The sequence below is a fragment of the Misgurnus anguillicaudatus genome, chromosome 16, assembly GCF_027580225.2.
Source record: "Misgurnus anguillicaudatus chromosome 16, ASM2758022v2, whole genome shotgun sequence".
Classification (NCBI taxonomy): Eukaryota; Metazoa; Chordata; class Actinopteri; order Cypriniformes; family Cobitidae; genus Misgurnus; species Misgurnus anguillicaudatus.
The window spans coordinates 2908311-2924330 of NC_073352.2; the positions used below are offsets into that span (position 1 = coordinate 2908311).

A 16020-nucleotide genomic window follows, 5' to 3' on the forward strand; every position below is an offset into this window, starting at 1 on the left:
CTATGGTAAAGTCTATATTTATACAAACTGTCTTTGGCTTGGAAAAGTGCTTAGCGCCACATCAGGGTCTGGACAGACGTATGGACATACTTTTGCTTGTCTGATTGCTGCAGGTTTGTGGAAATATAAGCCATTCTTGCTGCTCAAAAAGGATTTAAACATTGACAGGCACTCTTTTATATCTCAATGACATAAATTAGGCATCGCTTAAAGGCAGAAATCTGCAACTGCACAATTTCAAGCTTATTTGCGATTGATAGATTTCACCTCTGAAAGTGAGGCGTACGCACGTTTTCCATGCGTTCATTCGTTTTATGAATCAATGTGCGCGCTTTTGAGAAATTATTGTAAGATCAAAAATGTTTTCTATGCAGCATTTAATAAATGAGGCCCCTGGAGTTTGGACAGTTCGGCACTGACAGCACTGTGACATTGATCACATTTCGTATTTTCGCAGTCACCTTGTGCCGCCCGCTAAATGCCATCCTGTCATCCATGCCTAAATCCGCCACTGAATGTGAGTTTACTCCAGGTATTCAGGTATTTCCTTTCACAGTCCAAAGAGATCCCAACTTTTTTGCCATGAATATATAGCCCTGTGTGCTGGAATGGCATTAAAAAATAAATAAACAAACAAACAAATTTCAGATTTGCTTTATAATAGGGGATCTTTTCTGGTCAACATCTCATTCGGCTGATATTATTTTATTTAGATAAAGGCAGATATCTGCCTCTGCAGTAGGGAGATCGGTAGATGAGCAGTCTGATCAAAGCATTTACCCTACGGCAGGAGCAGCAGTGTAACTGATGGAGTCAACAAGATGTCCAGTGATGAATAGATAATAACATAAATCTCCAAACATCAAACATAACACACAGGCTAATGCAGGGGTCGGGAACCTATGGCTCGCGAGCCATATATGGCTCTCTTCCGGATTTTATATGGCTCTCCAATTTTCAAATGTTGACTTAAAAGACACCCTCGAACGAGATGACAAAATTATTTTTAAACTATTAGCATACTCCATTAATGTATAATTATGAATGTGTAAAATAAAATAAAATATGTTTAAAATATTTTGGTAAGACACTCGCAGCTTAACGTGATTGACAGCGGCGTTTGGTCTGTAGTTAGCCTACCTGTCAGAGAGCTGAATTCTAATTGGACGACGTGCCTGTGTCATGTCCACATCAAGTTAAACAACAACCTAACTTAAAATTAAAAATCATCATCAACGAGAGCAAGATGGCGAAAAGGAAAAAGACGACAATTACCGTTCATTCCAGCCCGAATGGACGGATCAATTTGCATTTGTGGAGAAGTCGGGGTCCGCAGTGTGTCTCATTTGCAATGAACGTATTGCGTCGCTCAAAAAGTCAAATGTTAAGAGATTGCAGCATTCGCCGCAAAATATCCCGATGGGGATTGCAGAAAAAAAGCTTGCGCTGAGCTTCAGCGGAGAATGGAAACGGGACAGCAGCAGCTGCTTGCATGGACCAACTTGCATGAAGCTGAATCTCACCAGTTATGACCCCAACTACAAAGCACTCAGTATGATGCAGCAACAGAAATCTCATTAATGTAAGCAGGGTGCAATGCACTTCTTGTTAATAACTTGTTTATGATGCCTGTTTCTAATTTTTGTGGTGTCTTAGGAGTGCTAGAAACCAGCACTATGTCAGTGAACAAAATATAGTGCTTTAATGTAGTATTGTTTGTAGTAACCTACAGTTAGCTTGGGTGTAAATGAGTTAAAAATAACTGCGTTATTGACACCTACTGGTGTTGTATAAAACTACCAGAACTACTACCAGTGTAAGTTGTATATTACTGCTGTTGTTATTACATAAAAATGTGCAAACATTTCTAATACACGAGTGTAAACTTTGCTGTGGCTCTTTTGAAAATTTTCTCTCAAATGTTTTGTTTGTTTGGCTCTTCTGGATAAAAAGGTTCCCGACCCCTGGGCTAATGTCATTGAATAAACTCCCATGTAAGTCACAGTGATTTCAGGATACATATAACTTGCATTGACTTGGAAAAAATCTAAATTACTTATACATTTTTTTAAGTGAATTGAAAGTGATGCAAATAGAATACACTGTGTCTGCTAAATTTAACCCATCCAGTGAGTAATGAACACACACACACACACACACACACACACACACACACACACACACACACACACACACACACACACACACACACAAGACACACACACACACACACTGCAAGTCATGAACACACTGGTGCGCCGCTAGCAATTTTAGGCCCTATGAAAAAATAGGGGGTCGGGCCCCCACCATACCCATTTCGCACCAAACATGCAATCCAACCTACTGTAGCTATTCAAAATCTTTGTTTGTAATTTAATAATACAGAACTATTTATTTTGCTATTGTTTTGAACAGTTATCAGTATTTATAGATACCTAAAATGTCTGCAGCTAAGATAATTTATTGTGCAATGTAAATGTAATTGAAAAATACAGTACATTAAACCTTAAACCAAATATTCAGAGAAAATGCAACATTCTTAAAGATTAAAGATAAATGTGACCATGCCTGTGAAAACTCAGCTGAAGTATTTATTTGTGATTTACTGTTTATCACATAAAATCATCCAATATAATGTAAAGAACATTTTGTGAAAATATAAACTTGATATCTTTAATGTTGACTGAGTAATGTCATGTCAGCAAATTGAAATCATAGTGAAATTAATGGTTAAAATTAAACTGTGAGGCTTTTTATCTCACAATAAGATTTGAGACTTTTCTGATTTTCACAGGCAGTCTCGGTGACATACTGTATACTTGAGCTGTTACACACGACATTGTAACATTTAAAAATGGGAAACAACAACAATGCATCTTTTCTATGTACATTCTGCCTCAAATAAGACTGGGTCAACAATGCTTGACCAAAGCTTGTATTATAATTATTAGCATTATTTATTAGGTAAAGAACAAGTTTCACACACCAGCAGCTTCAGTAAAGCAAAAATAATGACAGATGATTGAAACCCTGAACTTAAAGCTTAACTAAACCCCTGGTCAGAGCCTGACTCCACCCACTGGCAATATTTGAAAAATGCAAGAAAAGTGGGCAGATCTCAACGAAGATAGAGGGGACGAACTAAGTGTGTGGTGAGATCGTAACAAGGGCATGGTGAGCTTGAACCTGCTTACATCACGAGGCATTTTTTGGACCCAACATCCAATACGAAAATTCAACTGCAGACGTTTTTACACCATATATTGAAGTATTTATATCAAAATGTCAAAAAACTTACTAAAATCAATGAACAGCAATAATAAAACCCAATTTTTTACAGATCATTAACTAAAAAAAGTTGGTTTAGGGTTTAGTTACTCTTTAAAGGTTCTCTAAGCGAATTCACGCGTTTTAGACCATAAAAATTTTTTTGTCGCATACAGCAAACATCTCCTCACTATCTGCTTGCTTCCTGTCCGCTGATCAAACTGTAAAAAAACGCGATCTCTGTAGACAGCCCAGGCTCCACAAACTGCAATAATAACAAACTGGCCAAACCTACACCAGAAACCATAACAAAGTGTTCTAACCAATAAACGCCAAGAAGGATTTGGGGGTTAGGTTTGGGCGCGTTCATGAAAGCACGGGGGGGGGGAGTTAACTACGCTCAGTTTGTTTGAAAACACATTTCAAAAATCAACACACAGATTCGCTTAGAGAACCTTTACGAAAACAGCTATATACTGTTATTAAATGATTCTTCAGACCGTTTTTTAATCAACGGGGCATTAAAATGAAATTAATGACAACTATAGCAGATTACGACACAGATTTCCATTGATTTCTTAAACATGTTGCAAGTTGAGAAGCTTTAATATACATAACTGGACTAGTTTAGCCTTAGTTGCATTTCAGTTTTATCACAACCAACTCGATTCACGACTGCATAAAAATACTTCCTTGGCATATTGCGTTACAAAACTAGTGAGTAACCGATCGCATTTCTAGTTTATGTTAATTAGGTTATACGGCTACGTTAATTAAAACAGCTTATAAGGACTGACTTCGCGTTAGAATCATAACATAAAACAGGGAACGTAAATCGCCTTGTTTTTTTAAACTGGGGTGAATAGAGCGAAGACTTTACAGTGGAAAGAAAACTGCATTGTATTGCTCCAGCGTCACATTGTGTAAACTGCATTTATAGTAAGGAAGTGCACATATGCAGATATCATAGCAAATAGCAGTAAATATACACACCTTGTTCTCTTCTGAAGTTCACGCGCACTGTGGGACCGTGGATTTAAGAAGGCGCTAAAACGCAGAGTAAAGACGGGGGGGGGAGCTAACAGGGCTCAGCTTAAGGGGGTTGCGTGTGCGGCACAGTCCTTGGCTGGGGCCCTCAAAAGTTCATGGGCCCTTAGAATCGTCCTAACTCCCCCCCCCCTTACGGCGCCCCTGTGAACACACACTGCCATGCACTAGGCCATAACTGTAATGAATAAAGATAATTATAATTATTTAAAAGTTTTGAATGTTTCTCCTTACAGAAATTTACCATGGTTTAACTACTGTATAGTGACAATACATTTATTGGTTTTATTTGCTTTTATTTGCTATTTATAATTAATATTTGTGACCCTGTCTTTTAAATTCAGTTTCAGCTATTTCTCAGCATTTGACTCAGTTTTCAATTGCATAAAACACTTTTTTCAAAACACTACACACAATTCTTTACCTAAAACACAAATATCTATGAGGAAGTAACTTGCTTTCCTTTTACAAACACAACCAATCAAAATGCTACACTTTTTAACCAGGTCACACAGACACACTCCTCACATGTGCAAACACTAATTGCTTTACTGATCACTAACCAATCACTGCTTTTCTTTACAATAGTATAGATAGGCCTATAAATAGGTCAAATGTCAGATTACCTGTTTTGGCAGTCTGCACCCCACCCCCCTTGCCAGATCCTGGAACGGGACCCCACACAATTTACTGTATTCTACTGTAAAAAATATACTATTGGTTTACATGTTTATAGTTTTGTTGTATGCTAATGTATACAACAGTAATGTTTGGACTAATAAATATTTTCTGTTTCTACATTGCATTTGCGTTTTCAGTGTACTTGTTACCCCTCTCAGCAGATTACTTTCACTGTAGAACATTGTATTGAAATGTAGATATAAGCCTATGAAAGACCAAAGAGCTTTAGATTTAGATTTAGAACAGCAGTGTTTACTGTACATGATATATCCAAAAATGTATTATTATGAAAGAAGTGTTTGCCATTTGATGCAAATGCTTGATTCTGACATGTGTTTGTGGCATTTTGAATGCAGTGATGCATTTTGAAGGAGATGTGAGCTACTTTGCATTTTGCATTAGAGTTTTGAAAAAAGGAAACTTAGTTTTGAAAACGTGTGTAAGCAATTGGTAAAAACGGTAAAAGGTAAATTCTTAATTTTACGCAAACCGCGACAAACGGCAGTCCTCCTGCAGAATGCAATAAATCCGCTCAACAAATCACAGCGCACCATTCCATGCATTGTAAACAATAAGGGCTGTGCATTGAATACAAACAAAATCCTAGTTTTCCTCATCTAATTTGTACTTTGTGATCAACAAACAAACAAAACAAAATACTTTTGATGGCATTGATAAACCTGTGGTGGTTTTCTGTGGCGGAGAAAAAACGTAAGCCATGAAATTCAAATAATTTACGTGAGAGGCATTTTGCTTGTTCTCACACGACAGCATCAAGCTTCTGTCATGCTAACACATTCACCCCAGGGGATCTTATGAAAAACTTTCCATTATTTTACTCAAAGTCAACAAAGATTGAGCAGGACCAAAACATTTTAAAGCTGATCGCTGTTAAAAAAGTTCAGCAACGACGTTCCAAGGATGACAGCAGCAATGACAGTGTTCTTACAGTTTTTCTCAGTCGCTTTGGTACATTTCTTAGATCAGAATTGAAATTCTCAAAACTACCTGTTCAATTTTCACATCATTGTGTCAGTTGTGCACATCAAAAAAGCAGTTTCTCATTTCTTTGAACAAGTTGCAAATGCTTTGGTACATTCATGCAAATGATTATGTACAATTCTCTGCTTTTTCCTACATTATCAGTTGCTTATGTCATGTTGATCAAAATGTATTATAATGGGTCTCTGTTGAATAGTCTCACCCCCCACAACGTTTAGGCATCAGTTCATAGTATAAGTCTTTACATGCAAAATGGTTGAACAAGGCATATTTTTTTATACACGAGACGTTATTTTCTAAATCTTTCCTGAATTGGTAAATTGCTCCCAGGTGAATCTTGACTTTCTCTAACAGACAGAAACACCCCCAGCAAGCAAAAACCGAGACGTTGAAATGACAGCTAACTATAGACCCAATATAGTCCGGCTATGAGTAATCCACTTCTACCCTAAACAACCTTGAATTTGGTTACATGCCATTTTTGCCAAAATAACTTGAAGATGTCCGATATTCCAACATGTAAAAGAAATGAAAGCAAACACCTTGAACACCTTTTGACTTGGCTAACATGTTCTAAAAGTATATGCACTGTCTATTTTTGGGCTATATGGTTAGAAGGCAGCCCAAATTCACTGGCAGCCCAAATTTAGCCTTGTTTTAGCCAAACATGCTTGCTATGTCCGGAGGTATAGGAAGACTTTAGTGTAATTCCTACAGTACTGCATGTACAGTTTTCTCTAAAGATATTGTCCTATGCTCACATTTCTTCTTTTGTTCATTTTCTTTGTGCTATAGTGCTGTCTTTTCCTTTCTGTATGGCAATGACATGGTCTGTCAATGAATTACAGTACAAACAGTAAAGGCGTAAATGTACATTTTGTCCAGTCTCTTGCAATCAAACTCACAAATAACTTGCAGGTTATCCATGATGTTTTGCTATTTGTACAAATTGTTTTGAAAAATGCACTTACTGTTTTGCAAATGTCGAGAATGATTCGAGAAATGTACCAAAGCGACTGAGAAAAACTGTAATATGACAAAGTAAGTGATAAATACCATTAATGTTTATTTTTTTAAATCAGTGTATACCACTAGTCAACTAAAAGAATATAAAATGGTAGTAAACAGGATTTTTCCCCATAACATCACGCAATGCGAAGTGAACCGTATTGAAAGGAACTCCCATGTATTGCAAAACGTTTTTACGCTAGCATGAGGTGGTTTTTCAGGCAATTCTGAAAAGGTGTATTTCGCAAACTGCAACAGTTATTCGCATTTTTAGGTGACCTGATGTATGTAAGTCACATACATATTATTTGGAGATCACTCTGTGTGTACTAAAACCCTCACAGAAACACCCGTACGTGTCTGCTATAAGAGGTATAAGTATAAGAGGCTTTCCTTGCCAATAATGTCTGGATAACACTCCTACATCTCCTTTGATTTAAAATAATCAACAATGTATTAACAAATTACCCCCCAGAAACACCTATACTTTACCACTCCTAAGTATAAGGGGTTTTCCTTGGCATTATTGGATAATCTTATGTCTCCTTTAGTTAAGAATAATGGCTAGTGCGGTAGATGAACAGATATCATCGGTTAATGGAAATGCTGCCATTTCACAAAAGTTTTTTATACTTATAAAATATTGCATAAGTTTGGAAAAGCAGCTACTGTGTGATAAGTATGGACTCAAAGGACCACAATGGTTTAGGTTGGCATTTAGATAGCTGTCTGTTACCGTTATGGATTTTGTTTGTTTGCTTCTTTTATTCTTTTCATTCTTTGAAATGCAATCTATGTGCGTAGAACTGTTGTAGTAAACATATCCCTAAACCTATAATAATAACTTAAATTAATTATTTAAAAAACGAAACTAAATGTTTTCAGCATCAACCTGTTTCCCCACACAAACGTGAAAAAGTAATGAATATTTAGATAGCTTGTTTATATAAGCAATAATAGAAAAAAATGTATTGTAGCACCACAGACATTTTCTACTCGCAAAATAATTACATTCACATATTTGTAGCATCCTCTTCTAATTGTCAATTTGCTAAACATGCAAAATAAATGGAGCTCTAGCAGCTGCTGGCTATTTATGAACATATGCCTACAAAGTGCTGGGGAAAATTCATTTAAATCTATCAACCTAAAAAGTGCATGCTCGTAAAATATTTTGTAATTTAAGCACAATGTAGTTATCAATTAATTTTCTCATATATTGCATTTTAATGTAAACTAAAGCGGCATCGTGTTGTTTAGTTAACTTTGAGATTATACATACAGATTCTTAGTCTGCAGTGATGTACGGCATTGTTAAAAACCAAGTTTTTCTAGGCACAGCGCTGCACAGAGAGTAATTAGAATTCAAAACTTGTCCTCCCTATATTTTTGTTAATCAGTATGTGTGTTCACTGGTCTCAAACCCATGACCTTTGCATCGCTAATGCAATGCTTTACATAAACACATAGTGGCATACTGTAGCAGCTGAGCTAAAGAAGAAAACTGAAAATAAAATGTCTGTTGTTGTGTACTAATGGATCGTTCTTATCTGTAGATGTGAACATTTAATTAGTGTATAGATGGGACAGCATGTTTGTGAGAGTGTAAAGAGGAACTTACCGAGTTGAACGTCTATAATATTAGCACGTCTCTCTATTGGGAACAAGACTTTCGGTGGTCTGGTAGTAAGAAGGGCTGCAAAACGATAAACACACATTAGCAAAGATGAATAAAGCATCTTAACCAATTAAACTATATTATCCCTGATCTCAAGCTGATTTCATTAATCTAGTAATCATTGAAGTAGTTATACACAAAAATCATCTCATTAAAATAAACATATTCAAGTGTATAAGACAGATATGTTACAATATGCAGAAAGGATAATATTTCTGGAGAGCTGAATGTGTGTGTTTACTGTCCCTTTAAGGCTATACATTTTGTTTATCTCTTTTCTTTGAGACCCTCAACTGATTATACAGTGTACACTGTTGTTATTATTGAGCATATATCTTAGGAAAATGAAAAAAAAAACTCTCAGTCTCTCTTTGCTGTAACCTCTCAAGGAGAGTTGAGGGTCCCCGGGCACTGTGCAAATGCTTATCCTTTAGCCCTGTATAATTGTGTCTGTCTATTGTGCAGAAACACTGCTACAGGACTAAGAGATGGAGCTGTGACCCTCGTCCATCTTAAAGGGGCATGCAGCTGCAGCTTTAGCATGCAAATGAAATCTATCATTCTTGTCAAGAGAAGACTGGATTCTTCAGTGGGCCACCCTCACGAAACTGACAGCTCTTTATCACGCCACACACCTTTCACACACCTCCAATGCTCCACAGCCTCTACTGCAGCCTTACTATACTCTGGGAAATGTAACAATTCACATGAAAAATGACTTCATTAGCACATAATGACGCTGTCGATAACGTTTAGAGATAACATGAAGCTCTGCGAGTTTTTTTCTACTGCGTGCATGCTATGCACATTGGCTCCAGGACAGTTCATTTAATTCAAATAACACCAAATCCAGGGCCGGCGCTACATATAGGCAGAATAGACAAATGCCTAGACTATCAGGGTTAGAGGGGGGCCTCCATAACCGCTAAATCCATGTGCGCTAGTCCACCACTGCCACTACTGATGGCAATAGACAAAGTTTTAAAGTGAGTTCGACTTTATGCTGCACCGCAAGAACCGCGGGTGGATGACTTTAAGGGTGTTTTCACACATATAGTTCATTTTAAAAGAACCAGTGAATGCTGAATAGTCATTCCATATAAAACGAATAGTCCTCATTTCATTGCTTGAATCATTACATACAAAAATGTTGAACTAGTTGTCAAAATAATTTAAAAAAAAAAATTTTCCCTTGAAAATGTCTCCTAAATTGAACAATTTCTGAATTTATGTGGCCAGACAGAGAGAAAAGTCTGGATGTGCATGAATGATTACAGTACTATGTATGTTGTATGTTCAGTTCCAGTATGTACTGCAATATTGTTTGTTGTGCACAGCTTTACGCAAAATAACTTTATGTTTGTTGTAAATAAGGGTGTATTTTTTCTTTTGCACAATGCTGTGAACAAATTAGAATTGCAAAGAGCATGCAGTAAAAATGAGAAACATACATACAGTATTCAGTGTCTTGTACTCAGTTACCTCACTAAATACAGTAATGTGTAACTTAACTGTATTTTTCAAATAGCTGTGCAAATAGTATATAGTGCTGTCTTGAGCATTTTCAGGTATGTCACCAAGAATTGACTTTTTGGCATTGGAAAACATTTATAAAGTAAACTGTCATAATGAAAACATGGTTAAGCCATTTGACTATCTTCTTCATAAACAATGGTGTCAAGACTTTTCATTTTGATGAACTGACACTTTCATTGACATGAATACTTGCTTTTGTGGAATGACCTATCCATTTTGAGCAAGTGACACGCTTTTGCAGGTTATCAACTAGATTTTGCAGTTTGTACTAATTGTTTTGAGAACTGCATTAACTGTTGTGCAAATTTAAATAGTGATGTGAGAAATGCACCAAAGCGACTGAGAAAAACTGTAAAGTGAAACAAAAAAGGGATTAGCCGAATGTGACCTCAGTCCTTTTGGTGTTCACAATATAGTGGACTCCAAAGAGGACCCAGTTCTTTTTTTGGACCTCCAGAAGTGGTCTGAGTTCGGTTCGCTTTTGGGTCCTTTTAAGGGGGTCTGAGATCACTTGGTTTGTTCACATATACACCCTGAACTGCTCTGAGAGCTTTTGGAGGGCTCAAACGAACTAGGTGTGAAAACACCCTAAAGTACCGTGAGATCATTTACTAAGTATGCTCCTCTGTATGATTACTCGAATAGCTCTCGCTGTACTTTAAAAGACGCCTGGCCTATATGAATAACAGCATTTAAAACTCAGCGGCTTATAGCGTCACTTAAAGTCACTCAGCTGCAATCACATCCTTTCCTTCTTAGCGAAAGCGGCATGCAAAGACAGTGGAGCACATGATGCAGGTATTTTGAAATGATTGTAATGCATTGTAAAAATAAACTTTGTGTATAAACGTAAATGCAGGACAGATAAAACTTGAGCGCTGCTGACTCTGTTAAGACACTTTGAATACATGTGCACAATAGCATTACTGACTATCAAAATAGCCCTGTTAAAAAGTTTGTATTTAAACAACAAAAGTAAATTCAATGTATATCTTTGTAAGTCCTCTACATTTTTTTCAAAACATGATGCATATTTATTGAAAAATTATCCAACAATTTAATTATTCTGTTTAGTAGTTTGTCTGTTTAACTTCCAGTAGCAGCTATTTGTATTGATATTTAAGGTGTATAAGGTATTGCAATACATACTGTATACTGTATATTGGTTCAGCAAGAGGGGAAATCATGTTCATACCAAGCTAAAATAAAAAAACAATAAAAGATACTTATGCTCATTTACTGAAATAATGTCTAGGAGGTGTTCATCTGTACTTTTTTGGGTAAGGGTTTTTGCAATGTAGTGTTGTCTTTTTAATTTTACTCTCTGGAGAAAGCAAAACTGTTATCCTGTGTTATCCCAAAAATGCTGGATTTTTAAATAAATTACAACAACATCCACAACAACAAATTTTACCTGCCTTAAAATGTTTAACACATGTACTTTTGCAATATTTCTAATAACATTTTAACATAAATTTAATCCATTTGTTAATAAATTGAGTACATTATTCTGAAAATTAGAGGGGTGCGAGGTGTGTCCTACAGGTGTCCTACAGGGGTTCCACAAGGGTCAATTTTAGGACCGATTTTATTTTTATATTTTTGTATTTATATTAATGATCTCCCTCAAGTATGTCCAGGTGTTAATCTTATAATGTATGCATATGATACTGTGCTTTTTACTCATGCAAGAACTAAAGAATTAGCTGCAAGCAAACTGTCATCTGCAATGTTGAAAGTCTCAGATTGGTTAAATGAGTCCTGTTTGTCCCCTAATGTAAGCAAAACAGTTTGTATGCATTTTACTGTACGAAAACAGAACTCTGTGAATCCAGATATCATATTGAATGGTGAAGCAATCAAATCTGTGACACATGTTAAATATTTAGGAATAATAATAGATCAATATTTGTCTTTTAAAAAGCAAGTATAGAAAAACAGCCTTTGGTCCAAAAGCTTTTTCGGTTAGAGTAATGGGGATGTGGAATTTCTTACCTATAAACATCCGAAGCCTTGATAGCTTTTCAAGTTTTAAAAATTAGCTTAAATACTGGCTATTATCAGAACAAATCTGCAACCATCAATAATTATGCTGTAAATTATCGGTTTTATTTACTGATTTTTAAATGTTACATTCCTAGACATAAGTATTGTGATGTTTTATGTATATATGTAATGTTGTATGTTATTTTATTTGTTTACCTGCCCAGGAACAGCAGATTTAAACTAGCTTTTAGCTAAATCTGGTGCAATTACATATAATTGCGCATTGTCCCTGTAAAAATAAACAATAAAATGAAAATGAAAAATGAAATGAAAGGTGCCTCCAACACTAATTTTGCCAAGGGCCTCCAAATATCTAGAACCGGCCCTGACCAAATCATTCAACTAATTCTGTCACTTACACAGAACCTTTTTCCTATTAAAATGTAATATTTATAAAATCACACTTGTTGTTTTTTAATTCTAAGAGTACATCTTTGAAACGAAAATAAATCTCCAAAGACCGAATCTGAGCAGCATGCACACCGTGAACATTATTAAAAGAATAAATCAAATACAACAATTTGCATAGTGTATCCTTTCATTTGTAATTTTTACCCCATTATTACCGCAAACTTCACATATTGTTCCCCTATACCTTAAAGTACAAACTGTAGAGGTACTCTGTTGTTACAAATATGCTGTAAATTCTGTTTAATTACGCGGCACATTGTGGGCCGTAATCTAAGCTGTGCCCCTCTTTCTGCTGGTTTGCCAACCACTATAAAATGTGAAAGAAGATTTTCTCTGTTGCCTTCTATTATGACTATTTCTCACCCTGTTAGACTGTATGTCAGCCTTTGCACTGAATCATAAAAACATGTCCTGTATATACTTTAACATGACTCTGCCGTTAAAGAAACACAAGACTTTATGTTACTAATATTATGCTGATCATTAACATGACTGGTGGAGATCTGACAAAGCACTGTGAATAAAAACACAGCCTTTTAAATGGGGTTTTAAAAAGGGGTTAATAGAGTTTTCAAGTTATGCCTGTTTAATGCTTTGGCACAAAAATAAAATTGAGATAAATACAATTTTTCTGGCCCATATTACTATTGCACTGGTGTCATGGGCACAGCAAAATACATATTGGGTGAATAACATTTAAAGCACATTACACAAGTATGTATTGCCTGGACACATGTTGAGGACAAATGATGTAAACAGTCAAGATTCACAGAAACTGTTTCAATCTGATATTGTACATTTCAAGTCCAACAGCAAGTGAACTAAACATTTTACTTTTAAATCACAGTTGCTCTGATCTGTCCATGACTAACCTGCGCCTGGACTCACATCACGGGTGAGCACTTAAATAGCGAGGCGTGACAATTTACAGTAGCTCTAATGGCACACATGATAAGGTGAACCATTGCTATCACTACTGTCATAAACCCAGTCTCACATCTCTTTCTGTCTATGAGACCGGTCTTCCACAAGCATACACCAGCTGTCCGCAAAATCCAGCTACATCGTGACATAACCGAGCTGCCATTTATATCATGACCACATGACCTCATACACCTGGACCAATCAGTTCCCCTCCACCACCTGAATTCTTCTGGAACACAGAGGACATCACGCTCCTATCGTGAATATTTCCAGTCCCCTTACACAATTTCATCACTTTCAATTTAAATACATTTCTCATGAAAAGTCTACGTTAGCCACCCTCAGGTTTCACACTTCCTACAAAACATGCAGACCAGGAAAGAATTCACAGAATCCGAAAGCTGTTGAAGTTGAAATGTGTATTTAGCAGAGTGGTTTCATTTGACCATATAAACATAGCAATTCTTTTCACATACAACTTGTGTAAATGTTTTCTGGCCCAAACGTTAACCAATTTTAATATTGCACTGGTGTCATGGTGCATGAAGAACAAAGCTTTTCCTGGGCATACAGTACACTCTTAAAAATAAAGGTACGATGCCATTTAAGAACCATTTTTGGTTTCATAAGGAACCGTTTGGTGAAATGTCCTTTAAAGAAACATTTCTTTTTAACCTTTGTATAAAATCTCTTGTGCTTTTGCCTCCGCCATCATCCTGTCAATCATATTTTACTGTCATCAGTAAAGAAGGACTGCATTTCTCCTATCACTTGTCAAAATAAGTAAACTCAAAAAGTGTCTTAATTTTAGTGTTGATTAATACGTATAGACAGAAATTATTATATCTGTAATATTTAAAAAATAAAACTTGTTTTCCCCTATTGGTTAGATGCATTTATGTTGTGCTGTGGCTTGAATTTTTTGTGCTTTCTAAATTTCATTTTGTTGGCCTATTTCTCTTAAGCTTTGGCCTAACTGTCTGGTAATTTAATTGTTTTCCAAATGTTATTGTATATCTCTGGGCCACCGTCATATACAGTGAATGCATTATGCACTAAATAGCAATGTGAAAAATGTAGACATAGTCCACTAAGCGCTTCATGCATGAATTATTTATTAACATGCATTCAGGAGAAACAATACATCTTTATGAACAAGAACCTCATTACACAGAAGCCATCAAATTTACAAGAATCATTTTCCCATAGTAATTATAATATGAAGTTTTTATGGCTAACATAACAGTTACTGAAATTAAACGACAACTTTGTGGTGTTATTATGGAAATGAGCAACCTTTATACTGTGACAATGGTATGATAAAACAAGTACTTAATTGTCTATACTGTACCACTGTCCAGTAATGTATATGCAGTATATAGACGGGTTGCACGGCGACGTCATTAACTGAGGCAGAAAGAAGAGACGTGCATTGTGTTGTAGGCCAGTAGCGGTGTCTGTAAGTCAAAATGCCAAGTAACCCTGTAATGTTTGTAAACCTGCAACCCGTCTATATGCACTTTGTATCAGTGGCGGCTCGTGACTGCTCATCAGAGGGGTGCTAATTCAAAATATGTGTGTTGCTTACTTTTTTAAAATATATGTTTGTTGCGTCATGTGAACAATGTGCACATGCGTCAAAACCTTTTATGATAAAAGAGATGCTCACGTTCACAAAATACACGCAAGACACCCCCTAAACAGTAACTTCTGATTACGCGCGAGATTATGTGAGTATCTGGCTAACACATACATCTCTTTTATCATAAACCCTTTAGATGCATCTGCAGCAGGCTCTTATTTTGACAAAACACGTGATGCACACAGGATCTCTTGACGTGCAGAACACATGTTTTGAAATAAGGAACCACACACATGACGGGCTACATACATGTTGTGACAAACTTCCCATCGAGTGCCCTCGAAAAAAGAAGTCACCGTCTGCCACTGCTATGTATATTTTCGGAATACTCTTATTAGAAACACTTATTTCTTACTTTCTTTCAGAATATTAACTTAAAAAAGAGTGCAGTAGCAACACTATCAATTACACTAGACAACACATTTGCCATCAAAAGTATCAGAAACTGTGTGTTTTGTAGGCAGTCATTCTGAGACATTGAGTACAGATTTAAAAATCATGACCTATGGCATGCGTATATTTTCTGTTGCAGCATAACAGTGTGAGAAAGGCATTAGAAGCCATGTAATGTAGGCTGATATCTCTTTGAAGCTCAGTGATGTCAGAGGTATATGAGAATGACATTTTGGTTTGCTAAATTGAGCTTTGGATTACTCAGAAAATGTTTCTGGACTGCAACATTATGGTTTTCACAGACATTTGGCTCGATAACATTATTTCAATCAGCGTGATTGGGCAAGAGGAGTACAGTATCTATAAAGCTTACAAGAACGACTGT

The 16020-nt window shown here is 36.2% G+C and overlaps 1 protein-coding gene across 3 annotated transcripts in view; it reads right to left on the reverse strand.

Annotated features, from left to right (window-relative positions):
- Positions 1 to 16020, reverse strand: part of il1rapl2 (interleukin 1 receptor accessory protein-like 2) — a 282978-nt gene that overhangs the window by 27847 nt on the left and 239111 nt on the right. For all 3 annotated transcript variants that reach the window (XM_055177737.2, XM_055177738.2, XM_055177739.2), the window contains one exon: positions 8627 to 8701. In XM_055177737.2, coding sequence (XP_055033712.2) covers positions 8627 to 8701 — 75 coding nt within the window. The remainder of the gene's footprint in view (positions 1 to 8626; positions 8702 to 16020) is intronic.